At 37.0% G+C, this 18,378-nt stretch overlaps 2 protein-coding genes across 9 annotated transcripts in view; one reads left to right on the forward strand and one right to left on the reverse strand.

Moving 5' to 3' along the window:
* LOC136254412 (N-alpha-acetyltransferase 50-like) overlaps positions 1–18,378 on the forward strand; it is an 854,489-nt gene that overhangs the window by 709,257 nt on the left and 126,854 nt on the right. The window lies entirely within an intron of this gene.
* Positions 237–18,257, reverse strand: LOC136250333 (uncharacterized). The gene is made up of 12 exons (XM_066042562.1): positions 18,191–18,257; positions 16,676–16,729; positions 15,818–15,908; positions 14,760–14,834; positions 14,610–14,695; positions 9,659–9,707; positions 8,661–8,734; positions 3,696–3,774; positions 2,964–3,010; positions 1,908–1,961; positions 1,788–1,858; positions 237–378 (listed from the first exon to the last, which is right to left on the reverse strand). The coding sequence occupies exons 1-12, from the start codon at positions 18,212–18,214 to the stop codon at positions 306–308; spliced, it is 777 nt and encodes a 258-aa protein (XP_065898634.1). The 5' UTR covers positions 18,215–18,257; the 3' UTR covers positions 237–305.

The following is an 18,378-nucleotide window of genomic DNA, read 5'->3' on the forward strand; positions in this document are numbered from 1 at the left end:
AGCAATGAATACATGCACATGTCGTAGGGTAGGTAAATGTACACTTTTGTTTGCTTAAAATATTAATGTAAATGTTGGATTATCGGCTTCTTTTGGTTGCATCAATATCGGATATCGGTACATGCCAAAAACCCATATCGGTACACCTCTAAGTGAAGGTATATCATACTGTATTATTTCACTCATATTGAAAATTAACTATGATGTAATCATTATACATTGATATTTTTAGTCATTCAATATTATTTTAATGGACAATATCATGTTGTACTTGTATTACATAAAACAACTTGATCTGCTATTATTTACAAAGCAAATTCTGTTTCTTGAAGGGAAACTGATTCACTGTCTGAATTATGCAGTATTCTTGCAGTTTTTCTGCAGCAAAACAAGTATCACACATAACAAACTATTAACAATTATGCAAGTACATACATTACAGCATGTACAGCATGCAGATTTTAGTGTATGCATGTATCTCAAGCTTACAAGCATGTGTGGCTGTTCTATTAGAACATCTTGATCAAAATATACCAACTCACTGTTCCTCATGATCAGTGTCCACTTCCCAATTGTTTTGCTAATCAACTTTATTGGCTCATTTTTCAAAGAAATGGCTGAAATCATGTTAATGCCAATAAATTTCAACAATATACATAGCCATTATTAGCATTAACATCATTTGCATAAATGCATTGTATTGCATGATTTACTTCAATATTTGGTAATATTATTGTAATACTCTAATAGAGTGCACATTTTTTGAGGACTTCTAATAGAACATACATAGAATGTTCCAGAACAATCCAGCACTTCTATTGGTAGATTACAAAATCACACATGTTTATTTATAAGCAGGATTTTCATTTTTACAGAAATTAAGTGAGGTGATCAGCCAGGAGTGGTTCAGTGGTTAAGGATGGGGGTGTTAGGTATGGATCCCTGGTTCAAACTCTCATAAGGTTTTTCGACATTTTTGTGCACTATTTTACCCTGAGGTGATTGCTCTATTAGAGTATCTTGATCCAGCGATTTTACACTTGTTTGGTTTTTACTTTATAACTTTGTAGCTGTAACTCTGTTGCTATTCAAACTATCAAAAGGCACTGCTACAATGATCAGCCTATGTATACACCAATTTTCAAATTATTCCCATACTCGGTTTACCCTGCAGCGGTGACAAAAGTTTGTTATACTTTACAGGAGCTTTGATTTCTTTTCGCACACTTCGCAAAAATTTATGTAAACGTGTCATTTGATTTGGCACAAATGAAGAGCATATAAAGGTGAATTCACATACCAAGTTTGCTGTAAATCTGATGAATATCCAAGGAGTTATGAGTGTTTATTGACATAAAAAATTAAGAAGAAAAAAAAGAAATACACTGAAACTTTGAATGCCCATATCTCACAAATGGCTGTTGTGAAGTTATTCAAATTTGCTGTGTGGCCTACCCTACTTGGCAGATAGTTATATTGCAAAAATGGTGTGCTTTGGAAAAGGGGCCATGGAGCTATGCACCTGTGAAAAAGTTGTTTTCTATCTTCTTGTTAATAAAATACTCATGGTGTGACGTGGCGACTTTCTTGCCACATGACACACTACTGTGTGTCTTAATCTAAAGCCTACAAGTATGTGTGACTGTTCTATTAGAACATTTTGATCAAAATGTACCAAGTCACTGTTCCTCATGATCAGTGTCCACTTACCAATTTTTTCTAATCAATTTTACTGGCTTATTTTTCAAAAAAAAAATTACTGGTAAAATCAGTACATCTCTACTTACTTGTTTGACTGCTGTTGGTAGCAAGGTCTTCTCCATTTTCTAACTTCACTAATAACTAATCTAGTCAGTAGCTAAATTAGATCAATTTCACATGTGCTAAGTATACACTTGATCACTGACCAGACTAGAGGCAAAGTAGAGGGACATGAACAAGTAGAATACTGCATCCCATCCCTACACAGGTTATTGTAATCAACACCTAATAAGTAACACCTAACCTGTATACATGATTACTGTATTTCCTCAAAAAATACTACACCCTCAAGTTTAGCACTAGCATGAAATGACATTGCTTGTATCGTAATTTAACAGTGCCACACCCTCAGTAGTGGAATAGAATACCTTTTAAAGGTATGCATTATTAGTAAATCTTGTTCTCCAATCTCCATATTATTCTAATACGAGCATCTTTGTTTGTCTCAATACAGTATATCTATGGACGTTAGTTATAGTATGTACTGTACATGTTGAGCTGAGCCCTCAATAAAATTCAATAATATTTTATTCATGTGTGGAATTATACAAGTTATTGAAATTTGGCTCATTTGTATGACCCACTAAAGATACAGTATTATTATTTATACTTTACTATTTGTCCTTGGCTTACTGAGCTACTGCTGTGTAAGTAATGGAGGAAATACAGTAAACATACTTATATCCCAGTATGTGGAGTGTCAAAGTGCCATGCTGGGTGATAACTAACTTATCAACAGTACATGGGTTTTCGATTAGTGAAGCTTCGAAACCAGCCATGTTACGTGAGTACGGAGAGGTAGACTGGTAAGATTAATACATTCGCTTAATGTTTAGTAATTTAGAGTGGTAGTGATGTATGTTTGTGCTACTCGAGTCGCTTCGTGACAAATGAATTAATTAGAAAACAGGCACTAAATTAAGATTAATGGTGGGTTTTTGGCTATGATTCACACTGGGATATAAACTAGCTATATCCCAGTACACTTGGGCAATATCTTAGTGTTATCACCCTCGTCCTCAGCTTTGCCTCAGACTCAGGTGATAACTATGATATTGCCCTTGTACTGGGATATAACTATAACATATTGTGTACCTGTATGGATGGACAAAAATGGTACAAATAGATTACACTGTTGTTGTCACAAATACACATCAAACACTTATACTAAAGCATCGCATGTTGATGGTTGTATGTTATACCTCATGACTTGATAATGCTCCAGTTATTAGTGGACCAAATGCTGCTCCTGATAATACAATGCAGTAAAGATTATGAAACAGTATTACAATCGTCATTAGCAAATTTTCCTCCTCCACTTTTGATTACATATGTTATATGAAATCATTTGCTATAATTAAGTAGTGATCATTAACATTTTATAGTTTGAAGGAGATGACAAAAGTCATCGACAGAAATCACCTGCCATAATGCCTCAGTAGCGATGAAGTGCAAAAATTAAGAAGTAGGTCCTTTAATACATTTCAATTGCCTCCAGTATAATTTTCTACACATGTGTCAGTTTTGCAATTCCATTACAAATTGCCTACCAATGGCTAGTTACTCCTTGCACTTTGCAGCATCAACAAAAGGTTTATTGCACTTTTACTGTTAATAATGACAGAAGTCAAAAATTGAAGTACAAAATTGTATGGCTCCACAATTTCAAATCTGGCAAAGAAAATTATCTCCGACTAATCAGGGCATACGTGACAGCATTAGTTCCTCGGCATCAAGTTGAAAGCTTGTCATAGGTTTGTGAGCTTAGGTGTTAAAAATGGTACAGAACACATGAATGATGGTAAAGACTACCAAAACATTGCTACATGTGCATAAAAACTCATAGTAGTAGTCGTGATTGTTTATTGGGGCATGAGCTTTTTTACATTACTTTCTTGGCCTCATGACTCACTACTGATAGTCTTGATACTAACCCATTGATCCTATTCCATTAATGAGACCAGTCACTGTAGATTTTGCCTTTGTATTACCCTTCAATGACTTGTGTGTACCCTGTAGTGATGAGTAGTAATAATGTCATCTCATGATGCATACTCTTAGGAATAACTATTATAGTATACATAGATCTAAAAATAAATTTGCAAATTTGGCATTGGCATTTGTGAAATTATAAATGTGACCATGCAAATCTGCAAATACTCGACACATTTACACATTTATTGAATTCCGTTTTATTAATTAAATGGTTATAACTTACAAATTCAGACTTGTATGGAGATGTTTCTGTACATGCAACCTACACCATTATGTTCTCCATATGTGACTGGATTTTGGAAAATCACCCATATGAGCGCATTGTTGATTCAGAGAAAAACGTATTTTAATAATTTAAAACATTGTTACTCACCAGCCTTGGCAGCTACACGTATGGATTTTTCACCAAAGGTGGAGCAATTCACAACTTTTAAGAGTATCTGGTGGCCAAGGTAATCACTGTAGAGTTTCCCACCATTTTAGATAAGTTTTTTCACCAGTGTTGTATCTCAAGAAGGGGTGGAGGGTGGGAGGTGATGGGGTGGGAAAGAGGTAGACTATAAAATGGACGAGGATGGTAATTGAAGGCACCAGACCAGAAAACAGCCCATCAGAGGCAGCAATTGATTGAAATGTCACAAAACAGACATACATCACACATACAGCTCCCTGCTCGTCTGTCCAGAGTGTATGAACCCCCCAAAGCACTTCCCTGTTGTTCACAGACCTGTATGTATTCCTGGAGTGGTTATACAGGCCGCCAGAACACAGTCCACCAAAAGCAGACCCGACAAGTTGAAGGCAAGTTTGATATGGAAATTGTTAGCCTGATATGCAGCAACTTCATGCTGGTGGTATCTCACTTTTCGCTCTTGCGCCCATGTGGTTGATTTTGCAAAATCTGGTCACATATACAGGTAAATTAATTGCTGGATAAGATATATCTTCTAGGTCCTTCCTACAAGTAGGGCAGAGACGAAAATGGTGAAAAAAGATGAGAGAGTGAATTCTAATGCAAGATAAACTAATCCTTACATTATAAAACGCAAAACAAGGATTTTTGAAGTCCTCTTGCTTTGGGGAGTACGATGATATTGGGTTTTTGCAGTTAGCACCTTCCTTTATCATGAAACGGGACATTGGAAACAGCTGAAATTGAAAAATTGAAACTGAAAAACAAAAATTGGCTCATTATAGTAGCAATGTCAAGTAGGTCCAACAAATATGGCTAAGGTGTACTCATAATGTAATAAATTATCAATCAATCAGTTAGTGCTTAAAATGACAGCTGTATACTATCTTACCATGCCAAGACCTAGTAAAGTCCATGGTCATGTCACTCATGAAACAAATGCTCAAAAATCTACAGAATTTTAAAAATGATTTGTACGTATTATTACCTCATTGTGTTTGGTGCATTCTATGTAATAGTTAGACACTCGTCATTTGAGGATTTTAAAAGTCAATAATTACTGAGGTGCAGTCGAGGTAATAATTAATGTCACGGATGGTTTGTAAATCCTCAAAGGTGCAAACAATGGCGTAGAAGCTGCGAGTTGGTATAGAGAGTTCTTATTGCAAACATTGAGGGTGTTTCAATGAACAAAAGATTTGAGGTCACGCAAGCCACAGGGCATGATGATAGCTAGAGGTTGTAAAGTTGATAAAATTTGTATTGTGGCTTTAGAAACATGTGAGAATGGCAGCAAATGTGAATAGCAAGTGTCAGCACAGCTGTCTAGGTCTACAGGGTGTAATGCAATATGGCAAAGGCCACAAATTGAATTAGCTAATGGCTTCTTTTTTAATCCCCTGCTAGTTACAGAAACAGGAGCATCTGAGTGCAATTTCTTCATTACAATCAGCTTGTAATCGCATCATTTCCCTTGGTGTTTGTTTACTGATGTGTTGAATACCAATTGTCCAAAAAAGGATAATTTCATTACTGTGGGTTGTAAACAAGTGTCCTATTGAGTTAGGTGTCTTAATAATAAGACACCTGCTATCAAGTTTCTTTGTAATAAGAAACTCCACATGAAACCTCCACACATCAAAGTAAACTACAAGTACACAAAAAAATTGGAATTTTCAACTAGAGCAGGGACTATATATATAGCACATCAATAAAAAGTACTGAAACAAGCTGGAGTAGTGCATGATATTAAATCACAGTAAAACAATAAGAAGTGTTATATCCCTACTGTGCTCCAAGATACCATAACAAAAATGCACAGAAGGGATATAACACTTCTTATTGTTTTACTGTAATTTAATATCATGCACGTTTCAGTACTTTTTATCGATCTACTATGGTCCCTAATCTAGTTGAAAATTCCAAATTTTTTGTGTGCACTTGTTTGTTAACTTTTTTTCATTTTTTGTAAAAATTATTATGACTGTTGAACTCACGCATACCGCATCTGAAATGGTACCGCATGCACCAGCTATACCAATTATTGAAAAGTGAAGTATCTGCTTTAAGCTATGTATGTTCAACCCTCTACACAGCATTTTGAATCCAGAACTATTTGAAAAGCACCTCTGCAATCCACGCATACCGAAAGAAATGATGCCGCATGCCCCAGTTATATCAATTATCATCTGAAAAGTGAAGTATCCATTACGCTTCATTGTCAGCTATCTTCAACCCGTTACACAGCAGTACGAATTAAGAACTGTTTGAAAAGTACCTCTGCAATCAAAGTAGCCACTATGAAAAATACAGACGATTTCCGTTATGAAGGGAAGCCATCACGTGCTACTGCCAAATCAACACTATTTGCTGTCAGCAAAGATGAATGGGACATAAAGGAGGAAACGGGTAAGTCCATGAAGAATGTATTGTACATACTGCGGTATGCCAAAAGGCACCTCTCGGGCTAAAGCGACGTTGAATAGTGAAATAATCAAACCAGTAGCCTTAACCATTGTCGAGTTACGCTTGTCTGAAGGCATCAGTCAGTTACTCAGTCAGTCAGTAGAAACAATAATTAAAAAAAAAAAATTCTGTATTGAAAGCATTTTGGGTTGATCTGAAGGCTTGTTTGGGCTTAGTTTTGCCTATCCAATACTGCCTCATCGTCATTAGGGAAAATCGAGGCTGGCTTTTTGGTGATGATATTTCGTGAGCCACGCCTACTCCTTGTGGTCCCTACTATACAGTACCATCATACTGTATGATACTCTATCATTGTCTCAAAATTTTGAATGCCTATCGATACTTTTTGAGAAGCCCATAAACCAGTCTAGCATCGTGAAAAGTTTTAAATGAAGGTGAAGCCCTTCATATTTAATGTTTTTATGTAGCTACAGTGTAGTTTGAGGCAGGTGGAACACTGCAATTTGTTGTAGTAACACAGGTAAGCCAGCCCATACATCGCTCAGCTTCATACCATGTTTTTCCGCCGCCAAATACAGCAAAAGCTGTAGGCTCTATGGCATTCCTGGGGCATAGTGATACTGTGTATTAAATTTATTAGGTCCTGTGGAAGCGTTTTTGGCATGTTTCTTCCCAGTGACTCAGGTACAAGCCTTCAAAGAGTTTGTTTCACTCGAAAAACTACTAAAAGTTCAATAAAACATCTATAGAATCAGTAACTTAAAAAATCGCTTCCACAGGATCTAGATATTTTAGTTGTTTAGTCACTTGTGTTGAAATTATAAGGATTCAGTAATCTGTTAGTCTGGTTTTTGGCAGCGCGTTTTTATAAAACATCGCTCTATTGTAGACCACACACCCAAGAACAGTCGTTGTTCTGCAGTAAAAACAAACAAGCACAATTAGTTGTAATGCTAACACAACACAGTTGTTGAAATTATTTATCCCTGCTTGGTTTAAAGCAGGTTTTGTAATTTGTTCTGCCCACGCATTTTTAAACTATTCCGTAACCTTAAGGATCATACTTTCTCACAAAAAAAACTGTTTATCAGAAACCAGCCTCACAACACCTTCGTGACACCTTGGCAGTACTAGGTAGGTGGAATTAAGCTCAGAAGTTCCTTCAGTAAGACCCGAAACAGTTCCAATAGGTTGCTACGAAATAAAAAAAGAATTATAATTATAATAAGAGGAATTTCCTACTGCCTGACTGACTAACTTACTAGACAAGCGTAACTCGATAATGGCTAAGGTTACAGATTTGATTTGATTTTTTCACTGTTCAACATCTGACAGGTGCCCTTTGGCATACCGCACTACATACAATGCATGTATCATGGACTTGCCTGTGTCCTCCTTTTTGTCCCATTTATCTTTGCTACCAGCACAAGGTGTTACTTCTTGGTAGCTTACCTTGTGACGGTTTCCGTATGTTTGTAATGAGATTACTGGAGTCTGTATTTTCTGTAGTGATTGCAGAGGCACTTCTCAAAGTGTTCTTAGTTTGTAATGCTGTGTAACGGGCTGAACATAGCTGAAACGAAGTGTAATGTCCACTTTACTTTTCAGCCAGTAATTGATAGTTGGAGTGCATGTTCACATGATAATAAGTGTGGCTCCATTCTTCTTTTGATGTGGCACACTTGGATATACCAGTCACAAACACATTAAAATATGCATACATATATATTAACATATTTTCAGATACTGATTCCTCCATGTACAAGGGTATGCAATATCAAACTGTCACACATAACTAATATACTCTCGCTCTCTCACTCTGTCTCTCACTCACTCACTCAGTCACTCACTCACTCACTCACTCACTCACTCACTCACTCACTCACTCACTCACTCACTCACTCACTCACTCACTCACTCACTCACTCACTCACTCACTCACTCACTCACTCACTCACTCACTCACTCACTCACTCACTCACTCTCACTCACTCACTCACTCACACACACAACACACAACACATATATACTACTACTACTACTACTACTACACATTTACATTTACCAGGTCAGCGCTAACAGCTGAAGTGATGACAGAATGCGGCCCCACCACTGTGACTCCAGTTAAGAAAACTAAAACTGTACAAAATTACACAGTACTCAGTTTAGTGAATGTTTTAATTAGCTAGCTATATATATATGTACATACACCTGAAAAATAAATTAATAGTAACAACCCACACATATATCAATGGGTATATAACAAATATATAAAGGGAGGGGAGGAGCAATTTATATATTTATTATGTACTCTTGATACCACCATACATAGGTGTAGCAACCACAGGGGAGGAGCAAAGGGGGACTGTTGGCTCCTCTTTGTATGCAGAAAATATTGAGATACTTTACAGGCTGATCAGTTGCTCTTATAGGGTAGTATTGGGTGAAATTGCCCTCAGAAATGATCTCACAAACTCACGTTTCTAAGAGTATCGGTGACATTCCCCAAGACTCCCACAAACACTATAGTTCACATGTTGAGTATGCTAATTCGTTTACTGATGAGTATCTTGACATCCACCTAAGCCAAAACTGGCCTGACTTTAAAATCTTACTATGGCCGATGCAAGAAAATTATTTTCCTTTGAGAAACAACACTACATCTTTGTTTGCAGTGATATTCTCTAAACATATACTGTACATATGCAAACAATACTTTCAGCCTAGCATATAACTCATGCAATACAACTTTTGGCAAACATGCGATATAAGCAGTATAATATTGTACAATGTTTTATGGAATACAAAGTTGATGAATTTGCCTCACACATTCACCAACTTTCCCTGCTATTTCCAGTGCACATCACTCAATATTTATATGGTTTTCTTTTCCTATCTCCTTTCATTGCTTTGGCAATATTAAAGGTTCTGGCACAGTTCAATTAAGCTGAAATCCTTGTCATGATGCCAGTATTAGGCTCCTATATTATTCATTGTGATTTTTAAGGTGTATGAAGTTAATTCACATAATATGTATGTACACTGTGAATACATCATACGTACTGATAGCTAATGGTAGATTTGCACTTCCAAGCTTCCTTAGGGTGAATATCTAAATAACACAGATGTGATGTACATATTAACCTGGTAAACAAGTCAGCTTATAATGCATGTGTTTAATTTAAAAATAAAATGGCTTCATGTTTACTGAAATAAGTATGAATCCCTACATTGGGATTTATTTTGCATTCTATATACAACATACACCAAATAATGTGTGTAGCATGTGAACTGACCAATGCACACAGTACATTATACAATTGTACACATGTGTAATTAGAGAACTTCTGAGTACTTGTGGCTGTACTGTTGGTTGTTGAAAATTATTGTGTATCTAGTTGTATGTGAGTGAGCGGAGAAACATGTCAGTATCCCTAAGCCCTTCTGTACAAGTGACATCAGTAGTGGTATCTAAAGTTTGAAATCTGTTGTAAAGTGAATGACAAAAACTAAATGGGTAAAACTACCTACACTTTTGGAAGGAGAAGTGGTGGTCATTTGGCTGGAATTGAGTGAGGTGGACCTAACAAGAAAAGAAAAGCTATGTAAGAAATTGACCCCAATGGAATCTGTTTCACTGGATGATTTCCACAAAAGCAAACTCTATCCAGGCAAAGCATCGTCAGTATTATACCACATTAAGCTACTTGCCCTCCTTGGAAGCGGCAAGCCAGAAGCAGTTGTTGCTACAATAGTTGTTGATAACTCTGTAAGCAGACAACTATGAGCCACAGGTGAAACAAACAACGTAGTTGAGAGAGCACACTTACTCCTTATGATGGATGAGCAGGAGCATTAAAGAAGGTTCTAGAGAGCCCACTGATGAACTAAAGCACCTACAGCAGCAAATTATACAGCTTACAGAACAAGTATCATTGCTATCCACTGTCAGTCACCCTAAAGACGTGCTGCGCTGTTTCAACTGTCAAAATCCAGGCCATTTGTACCCACCTTTTCAAAACCAGCAATTTTGGTGCTTTAACTGTAGATAAGTAAGCCACATAGAAAAAAGACTGTCAATCACCCTGTTTGGGAAACAGCTTAGGGATTTGTGATGGCCACCAGACATCCCCGACCAGAGGCTATTCAGACACCATTATAGTTGCAACTGAAATGCACACGGATCTCTATTATAAATGTACATACTGGAGGAGAAGTACTAGAAGCAATGCTGGATTCAAGCTACACTGTATCTCTCTGTTATGGCTAGACATGGTTTCACACATTAAATCCACTGTCACTCCCCCTCCTACAGTATCTAAACATCTGATAACAGCATCTGGCCAACCTCTGGAAGTGGTAGGCTGCATGTCATTGCCAATTTCCCTACAAGACAAACCACTGGTCCTCTACCAATTTGTCATAGTACCAGACTTGAGATCATTACAGCCATATTAGGTTTTGATATTCACAACAATATGCTCTTCAATTAGATTTCTCAACTACTCCAGTTTCTGTACTTTCATGAGAAGTACACAGTTGTACTGACCTAGCTCTTGCAGTGGTGCAACCAATGGTAGAAGTAGACATGAAAACAAGGTTAAAGTTACATGCAGTGATAGCTATTAGTGATCCAGCGATTGATGCTGTAAAAGATTGCACTAATTTGTAGTTTGGTAAGCCATGTTTTTTAGAGTTTCCAGAACGTATTCCTGCATCATTGACTCCATCAGTATGAAACTTTATTCAGAAATACTCCAGGAGTCACTACTGCTGCTTTCCATCACATCCCCACATCTTGAGCTCCTGTAAGAATTCCAACACACTGTATGGTGCGTTACAAAGATGCAATACATGAATAACTTCATTTGATGCTATAGCAAGGGATTATGGAGGACAGTAGAGGTTCATGAATGGCTCCAGCAGTGTTTGTACCAAAGTCAAGTGATATCCATTTATATGCATTGATTATAGAGAACTAAACAAAAGAACCATAAAAGATGCATATCCTCTTCCTCTTGTAGATGAACCTCACAAACTGCTCTGTTTTCTCAACATTAGATTCTTAAAGTGATAACTGGAAGTTTCCAGTGCATCCAGATGACTATCACAAGGTGGCTTTGTGTTTTGGACCAGGAATGTGATTGTATCACTTTTAGCAGATGCCTTTTGGCCTGACTGAAGCTCCGGGATCATTCCAGTGACGTATGAACTAAATCATGCATGCATGGACTTACTATCATGTATATTGATGATGTCTTGGTGTACTCAGAGGGTGAAGAACAATACAAATCCTATTTGCAGCAAGCTAAGTTTATCGACAACTAGGCTTCACCTTCAGGGGTAACATATGCTTTTTGGGTAAATCCCAAGTGACCTACCTGGGCCATGTATTTACTACTGCAGGTGTAATCCTAGATAACACAAAGATACTAATTGAATAAATGCTACAGCACTGTGTCAGTTTCTGGGCTGGCTTTATATTATTGGCAGTACATATCTGGTTTCTCTGCCATAGCAGCACCTCTAAATGTGTTGACAGTACCACATACACTCAGACAGCCGCTTCTGCTAATGCTCTTAATCACTGAAAACTGCTCTAACCAAAGCAACCATATTGGCTTATCTCAACTTACTTTCTAAAGTGGCCCCATTTGTTGTGCAAACAGATGCTAGTGCTGATGTGTTTGGAGCAGTACTAGAACAAGGCAGCCATGTCATAGCAATGCAAGCTGTGCCGTAACAAAGGCAGAACAGATAATAGTATTATCAGAAGGAATGCCTTGCTATTATCTGCTCACTCAAACAGTTTCATCACTACTTACTGGGACACAAGTTTCATTTGGTCACTGATCATGCCCCACTCCAGTGGCTGTCTGCCCAAAAGATGAAGGGTATGTTGTATTTGTGGAGTTTAGCAATGCAAAAATTTGACAAAAAGAACTCTTTGAAACTCAAGGCGGATACCCTTTCCGCTACAGTGAACCAGATCCTCCACAGACTGCAGCAGTCATTATTACAATGTCATAGCTGTTGTATATAGTTGATGGAGTGATACTGTATGTGGCATTATAATTATGTCCCAGACTCATTAACTGTCACTATTACAGTACTAGTATTACCACTTAGCCTGCAACCAGTGGACCTACGGCATTGCCATGATGATCCTACTTCTTGGATTTGATGGAACAGACTACACAGACAGACAGAGACAGACTACACAGACTTAGACAGAAGGCCTACATGGCCAGATATACTGTTGGCAATATATCAAATACAACCAGTCTAAGCCAACAGCACCTCTAAGAGCCCCAATAACTTCTGTTCCAGTTGGTAGGCCCTGGAAGCTAATTGCTTTTGCTGTCTTATAGGTATGTACTCCTAATAACTGATACCTCCTAATTGTACAGGATTACTTTACAAAATGGGTAGAGGCAATTCCATGCCTGATCAAACTGCTTAACTCACAGTGTCTGAACTTGTTTTCAGTAATGGGTATCCCAGAGATAGTCCAGGGATGCAATTTGTAAGTGCACTATTAAAGCACATGGTAGAATCATTCAGAGCTAACAAATCCCACACCACAACTTAGCATTCTTGAGGGGATGGTATGGTAGAGAGGTTTAACCGCACTGTTAAATACAAATGCACCACTCTTATGTAGAGGACTGGAAACACAGCGGAGACTGGTGCTGTACACTTATGCATTCTTCAACATGTATTCTTCAGGCACATCTTCATTTAAGTTGACATGTGGTAGAACTCCCAAGACTACACTGTTTGCTAAGCCAGTGTAGTTTGCCATTGTAATCTGTTCATTTCTGCCTTTGCTCTAACCAAACACTCCTTAGTGCCAAACTGCATGTAACAGAAATGAATGACTTTGTAAATACCAACCTAGTAGAAGTAGTCACTATATAGACAAAAGAGAAAGTATAATAAAATTTCAACCAGTCAAGAGTATAAGGCAGGTGATTGTGTGTGGCTCTCTATTCTTACAGCGAAGAAGTTAGATCCACAATGGGTATGGACAATTAAAGCAGTCAAGACTCCTCTTAACATGGAGATCACAGATGGGAAGAAGTACAAGATAGTACGTGTGAACTGATCATGCCCCAGAATCCAGCTACACATCGGTGATCAGTTGTGTCAAGAAGATAACACTGTTAGCTGGACTCCACCAACAATTGATCACTTCATTGACTATTCCCCAGATTCTTCAGCTGCTCAGAGGCAGCCGTGTTGTCAAGAGTTAGAAGACTACCACTCAGATACATAGGAACTTGAACTTGAGGACAAGCTGACACTGAAGAAGAGCATATAGCCAGGGACGCCCACAGGATGGGGTAACTGGGGCAATTTGACTCGGGCCTCAGCCTCAAAGGGGCCCCAGGGGGCTCCATCAAGAGCCCCTTGAATACCTGCTAAAAAGATTGATATACTCTAAAATAGAGCAGTCACAGTATCTTTTAACTTACAGCTAGGCTGAAGTTGTGATTCAGAGTGGAACCCTCCTTGCCCCTGGGGACCACTTAAACTCTTTGCCCTGGGCCCCTTAATTTCTCTGGGCTGCCCTGCATACAGCATGTAAACTGACTAATGCACACAGCAAATTATACACATGCATAATTAGAGAACTTCTGAAAAATGCTGTACTTGTAGTTGCACTGTTGGTTATTGAAATATTGCGTATCTAGTTGTGTGTGAGTGCATTAAGTCAGAGTACTACATGTGCATTAAAACATCCGCAAAAATACTATTGGAATACTCAATAACTAGGGTGACTGTTTTATTAGAGTATTAATCGCACAGTTACACGGTGTCAACAGATTCCCTTAGTTAAAGCCAAGAGCTTGCCACTCAAGAACATACTAGGGGTATGATGGTATAATTTACACTGCAGCAAGAATGATAGTGTCATTTTCCAGCAGTGCATCCTGTTTTATTAATAATCTTGATATGACTGCATAATAGGACTCTATTTACTCTTGTTAACACGGATAGTACTACTAACCATGGGGATGGACAGGTAGAGTAGTACAGTAACTGCTACAGCTCTGGCATTCAATATATCTGATAATAATCCTGCTCCAATACTACCTGTATATTTGAGACAATAGCAGTATATAAGTGATAGATAAGTTAAATCTACCCTGCCATTTACCTATCATTCCTCCAACATCAAAAGTGGCTGCCATAGCTCCTGACTGAAAAGTATCCAAGCAGTGACCTCCAATCTCTATAGAAACAGTATCACACATGTACATGGTGTGATCCTATAAAGGTACAGAAACCTCCTACAATTAATTTTAGAAAAAAGCTACAAACAGCCCATTTTTACCACAATGTACCTATCAAAAAGCTAGTACTATAACACAATGCAATACTAGCAGCAATAGCAAGCCAATTAAGTAAAACATTATAATGTACAGTATATCAGTTGCCAACACTAGACATCTCTGAAAGCCAAAATCTCTTGTACGTATAATAGGTGGACTTTTTGGTCTAGATTTCATTATCTAGATTATTAGTGCCACGTACACACTTTTCCTTTTTCTTTCAGATTGTATAGAATTGCACATGGCATAGTTTACATCGCAATACATTCTGTTAAATGTTTTATTTTAGATTTCAAATAAGGAGGTTGATACACGGATAGTAAATTTCATCAATGTATGTAAGACACTTCATTGAAGAGATTTTTCTAGTTGGCATGACAAAACTTGCATTGTGTTTCCCAAATTTGCACAGCACTCGCATGAACTATGTTCATAACAGCACATAAAATATTTGCAGATGGTTCATGCAAGTTTCAAATGTGACAAAAGCAGATGCACGCAAATTTAATGTTTAGCAATTTCTATCAAAGCAAACAAAAGAAACTACACAAAATAAACTTTGTAGGTATACATCCTGGAATGTTAACTGTATTATAAAGCTCAAATTTGTTATGCAAGACATCCAAACCAGATGAAACTTCTACTGTGAAAAAATTCTGGATTATGCATAAATAAAAATTCAGTTATACACTTTATGTTGCATGCTTGCATGCACCATTGTCCATAATTATCATGTACTAAAGGGAAGGATAATGATTATATTAATCCATTACATGTGTTATCTGGGAATACAACTGGTTCCTATCTATGTAAAATAATAGTCTTACAGAGACATAAAAAAAGAGACAAACAATTAGTACACTAAACAGATCACATGACCTACCATTATTCTTTATGTAAAATGGAAGCCATAACAGGAAGGAGTAGGACACCATCTTGGCAAAGAAGTGTGCCAATGAGAACTCTAACACTCCCTAAAATGTTTATACATACATATCCACACAGTCAGTTTTCATGGAGCTAGCTACATATGTACGTATGTGTTGTAGAGCTGTGAAACTGGACAAAATATCATAATCGGTTACTGGGAAAATCACAACTTCCAGTTATCCAGTTAACTGAACGTAACAATTTTTTCTAATTTTTATGCTGGACTTTGTTACATGCACCTTAAAATTTATAGTATAGTTTATCAGATTATATTTGTAATGGCCAAAGTAAGTCATTATACATAAAGCTGAATCCTGCAACATGTGTGATATCAATGAAGAGTATCCAAATCATCCATTTTTGAGTAAAAATATTAGAGATCAGTTAATCTGGTTCTGACGAAAAACAACTGGTAACTGAATTTATAACATAACTGAATTTGTTAACTGGTTACGTTTCACAGCTCATTTATGTTGTTCCTGTCAATATACCCACTGTGTGGCACGCTGTCTTCTTGGACTGCATAACACATGATAGTGTGTCTTGATACATATACAATCCAATATGTATGTACCATGCATAGTAAAATAGTTATATGTACATACATACATACATACATACATACATACATACATACATACATACATACATACATACATACATACATACATACATACATACATACATACATACATACATACATACATACATACATACATACATACATACATACATACATACATACATACATACAAACATACATACATACATACATGTAATTTGCACAAAACACAAACTGTATACAACTCACTGGTATAAACAATGCTTTATACATACTGATTGTCTCTCGTTTAGAATGTATAGTCTAGGACACAAAGGGTGAAATATCATAAACTAAGTATGGTAGTACTGTATAGTAGGGATCATCAAGGTTTGGAACCTTCCAAGAAAAACATTGACCAGAAACCACTTTCACAGCAAGTTGACAGTATTGGTTAGGTATGTCCAAAAGTGCCTTCAGTGCAACCCGTCAGGCTTTCCAATAAGTCGCTACAAAAATTTTACTTTTGATTTAGTGAAAGTTTCTTCTAACTGACTGACTTACTTCTTGATGTCTTCAGACAAGAGTAGCGTTGTTAAGAGCATCATCTACTTTGTAAAACTTTCCAAAAATAATCTTATAATTGTTAAGCACATCTGCTTAATAAGAAAACCTTATCATGAAAGTTTATTTGTTAACTGTCTTGGGGTAGTGTGATTCGCAGTCACCACATGTACCAATATTTGGAGTCCAGTCCCTGCACAAATCTTTCATGTGTGAAGCATGATTTCCATGCTGCAGAAGACCGTTTTGCTCGGTAAGCATAACAAAAACCAATGTACCTTGTGAAATTTCGAGCCTTGCACAGTTGACTAACCTTTAGCATTTTTACAGCTGCACCTTGTGTTGGAGCTTCATACTCATCTGCATGCGCTTCTCAAACATGATTAAGTACATATGTACAAGAAACAAGTATGTGCTTAAACAATAATACGAGCCTAATATATACATACACTTATCAACCAGACTCTTTGGTAATTCAATAATGGCTAAAGCTATGGGCATTTTTCATTGCTAGATGTTACTTTCAGCCTGACAGGTTCCTTTATCCAAGCGTCATGAACTTACCTCTGCCTTTCTTTAATCATGTGTCCCATTTGATTTTGCTGACAGAGTAAGGTGTCAATTCATGGCAATGGCTTTGTGCTGCCTATCAAGTAAGAATAAAATGAAAATCGTCTGTAATATTTGCACGATTCATCCAACAGTTGAAGTCAGCAGGCTAGCTTCACATATCTGTGTTGTGCTATATAGCAGGCAGAACATAGTTGAAAACTACACAAAACAGCTACATTGTTTAATAGTAAATACTTGCAATTTGTCATACAATTATACAGCCTCATAGATTTGGTAACTTAACAAATAAGTGTAACGAAAAATTAGGAATTTTACAAGCTATTTGGGATCAACACAATAAAAAGTCCTTAAACAAGGATAAACATTTCCTGAAGTCCCTACTAGCCATGCTGGTTAATCACTGGTGAACAGCTCATTATTGTGATATTTTGTACGAGTATTTTGTTGCCAGCGTACTTTCTATTAGAGTAGATGTGTGTTCTATTAGAGCAATTACATGGACCTCTGCATATGTATACCATAAATGAATTGCCTTTATTCAAATTTATTGGTCTCTCAGAACATGTTATCAAAGTATGGTGTTTGCAGTTCATTGTATACCAATAAACAAGTACGTACAGTTGGTCTCTTAAAACATAAATGTCTTACCAATTCTTCAGAAGATTGGTTCATCTCCTTATCATCTACTGCATCTTCTAACTACACATGTATAGAAGATCAACAAACAAGTACACCTTTAATTTGTACTTATGTACATATTTACAAACACACACTATAAACATGTATGTGTAGTTTTTTTTATAAATATTCACATTAAGCAAAATTAATATAGGTAC

The sequence above is a fragment of the Dysidea avara genome, chromosome 1 (assembly GCF_963678975.1).
Source record: "Dysidea avara chromosome 1, odDysAvar1.4, whole genome shotgun sequence".
NCBI classification, from domain to species: Eukaryota; Metazoa; Porifera; class Demospongiae; order Dictyoceratida; family Dysideidae; genus Dysidea; species Dysidea avara.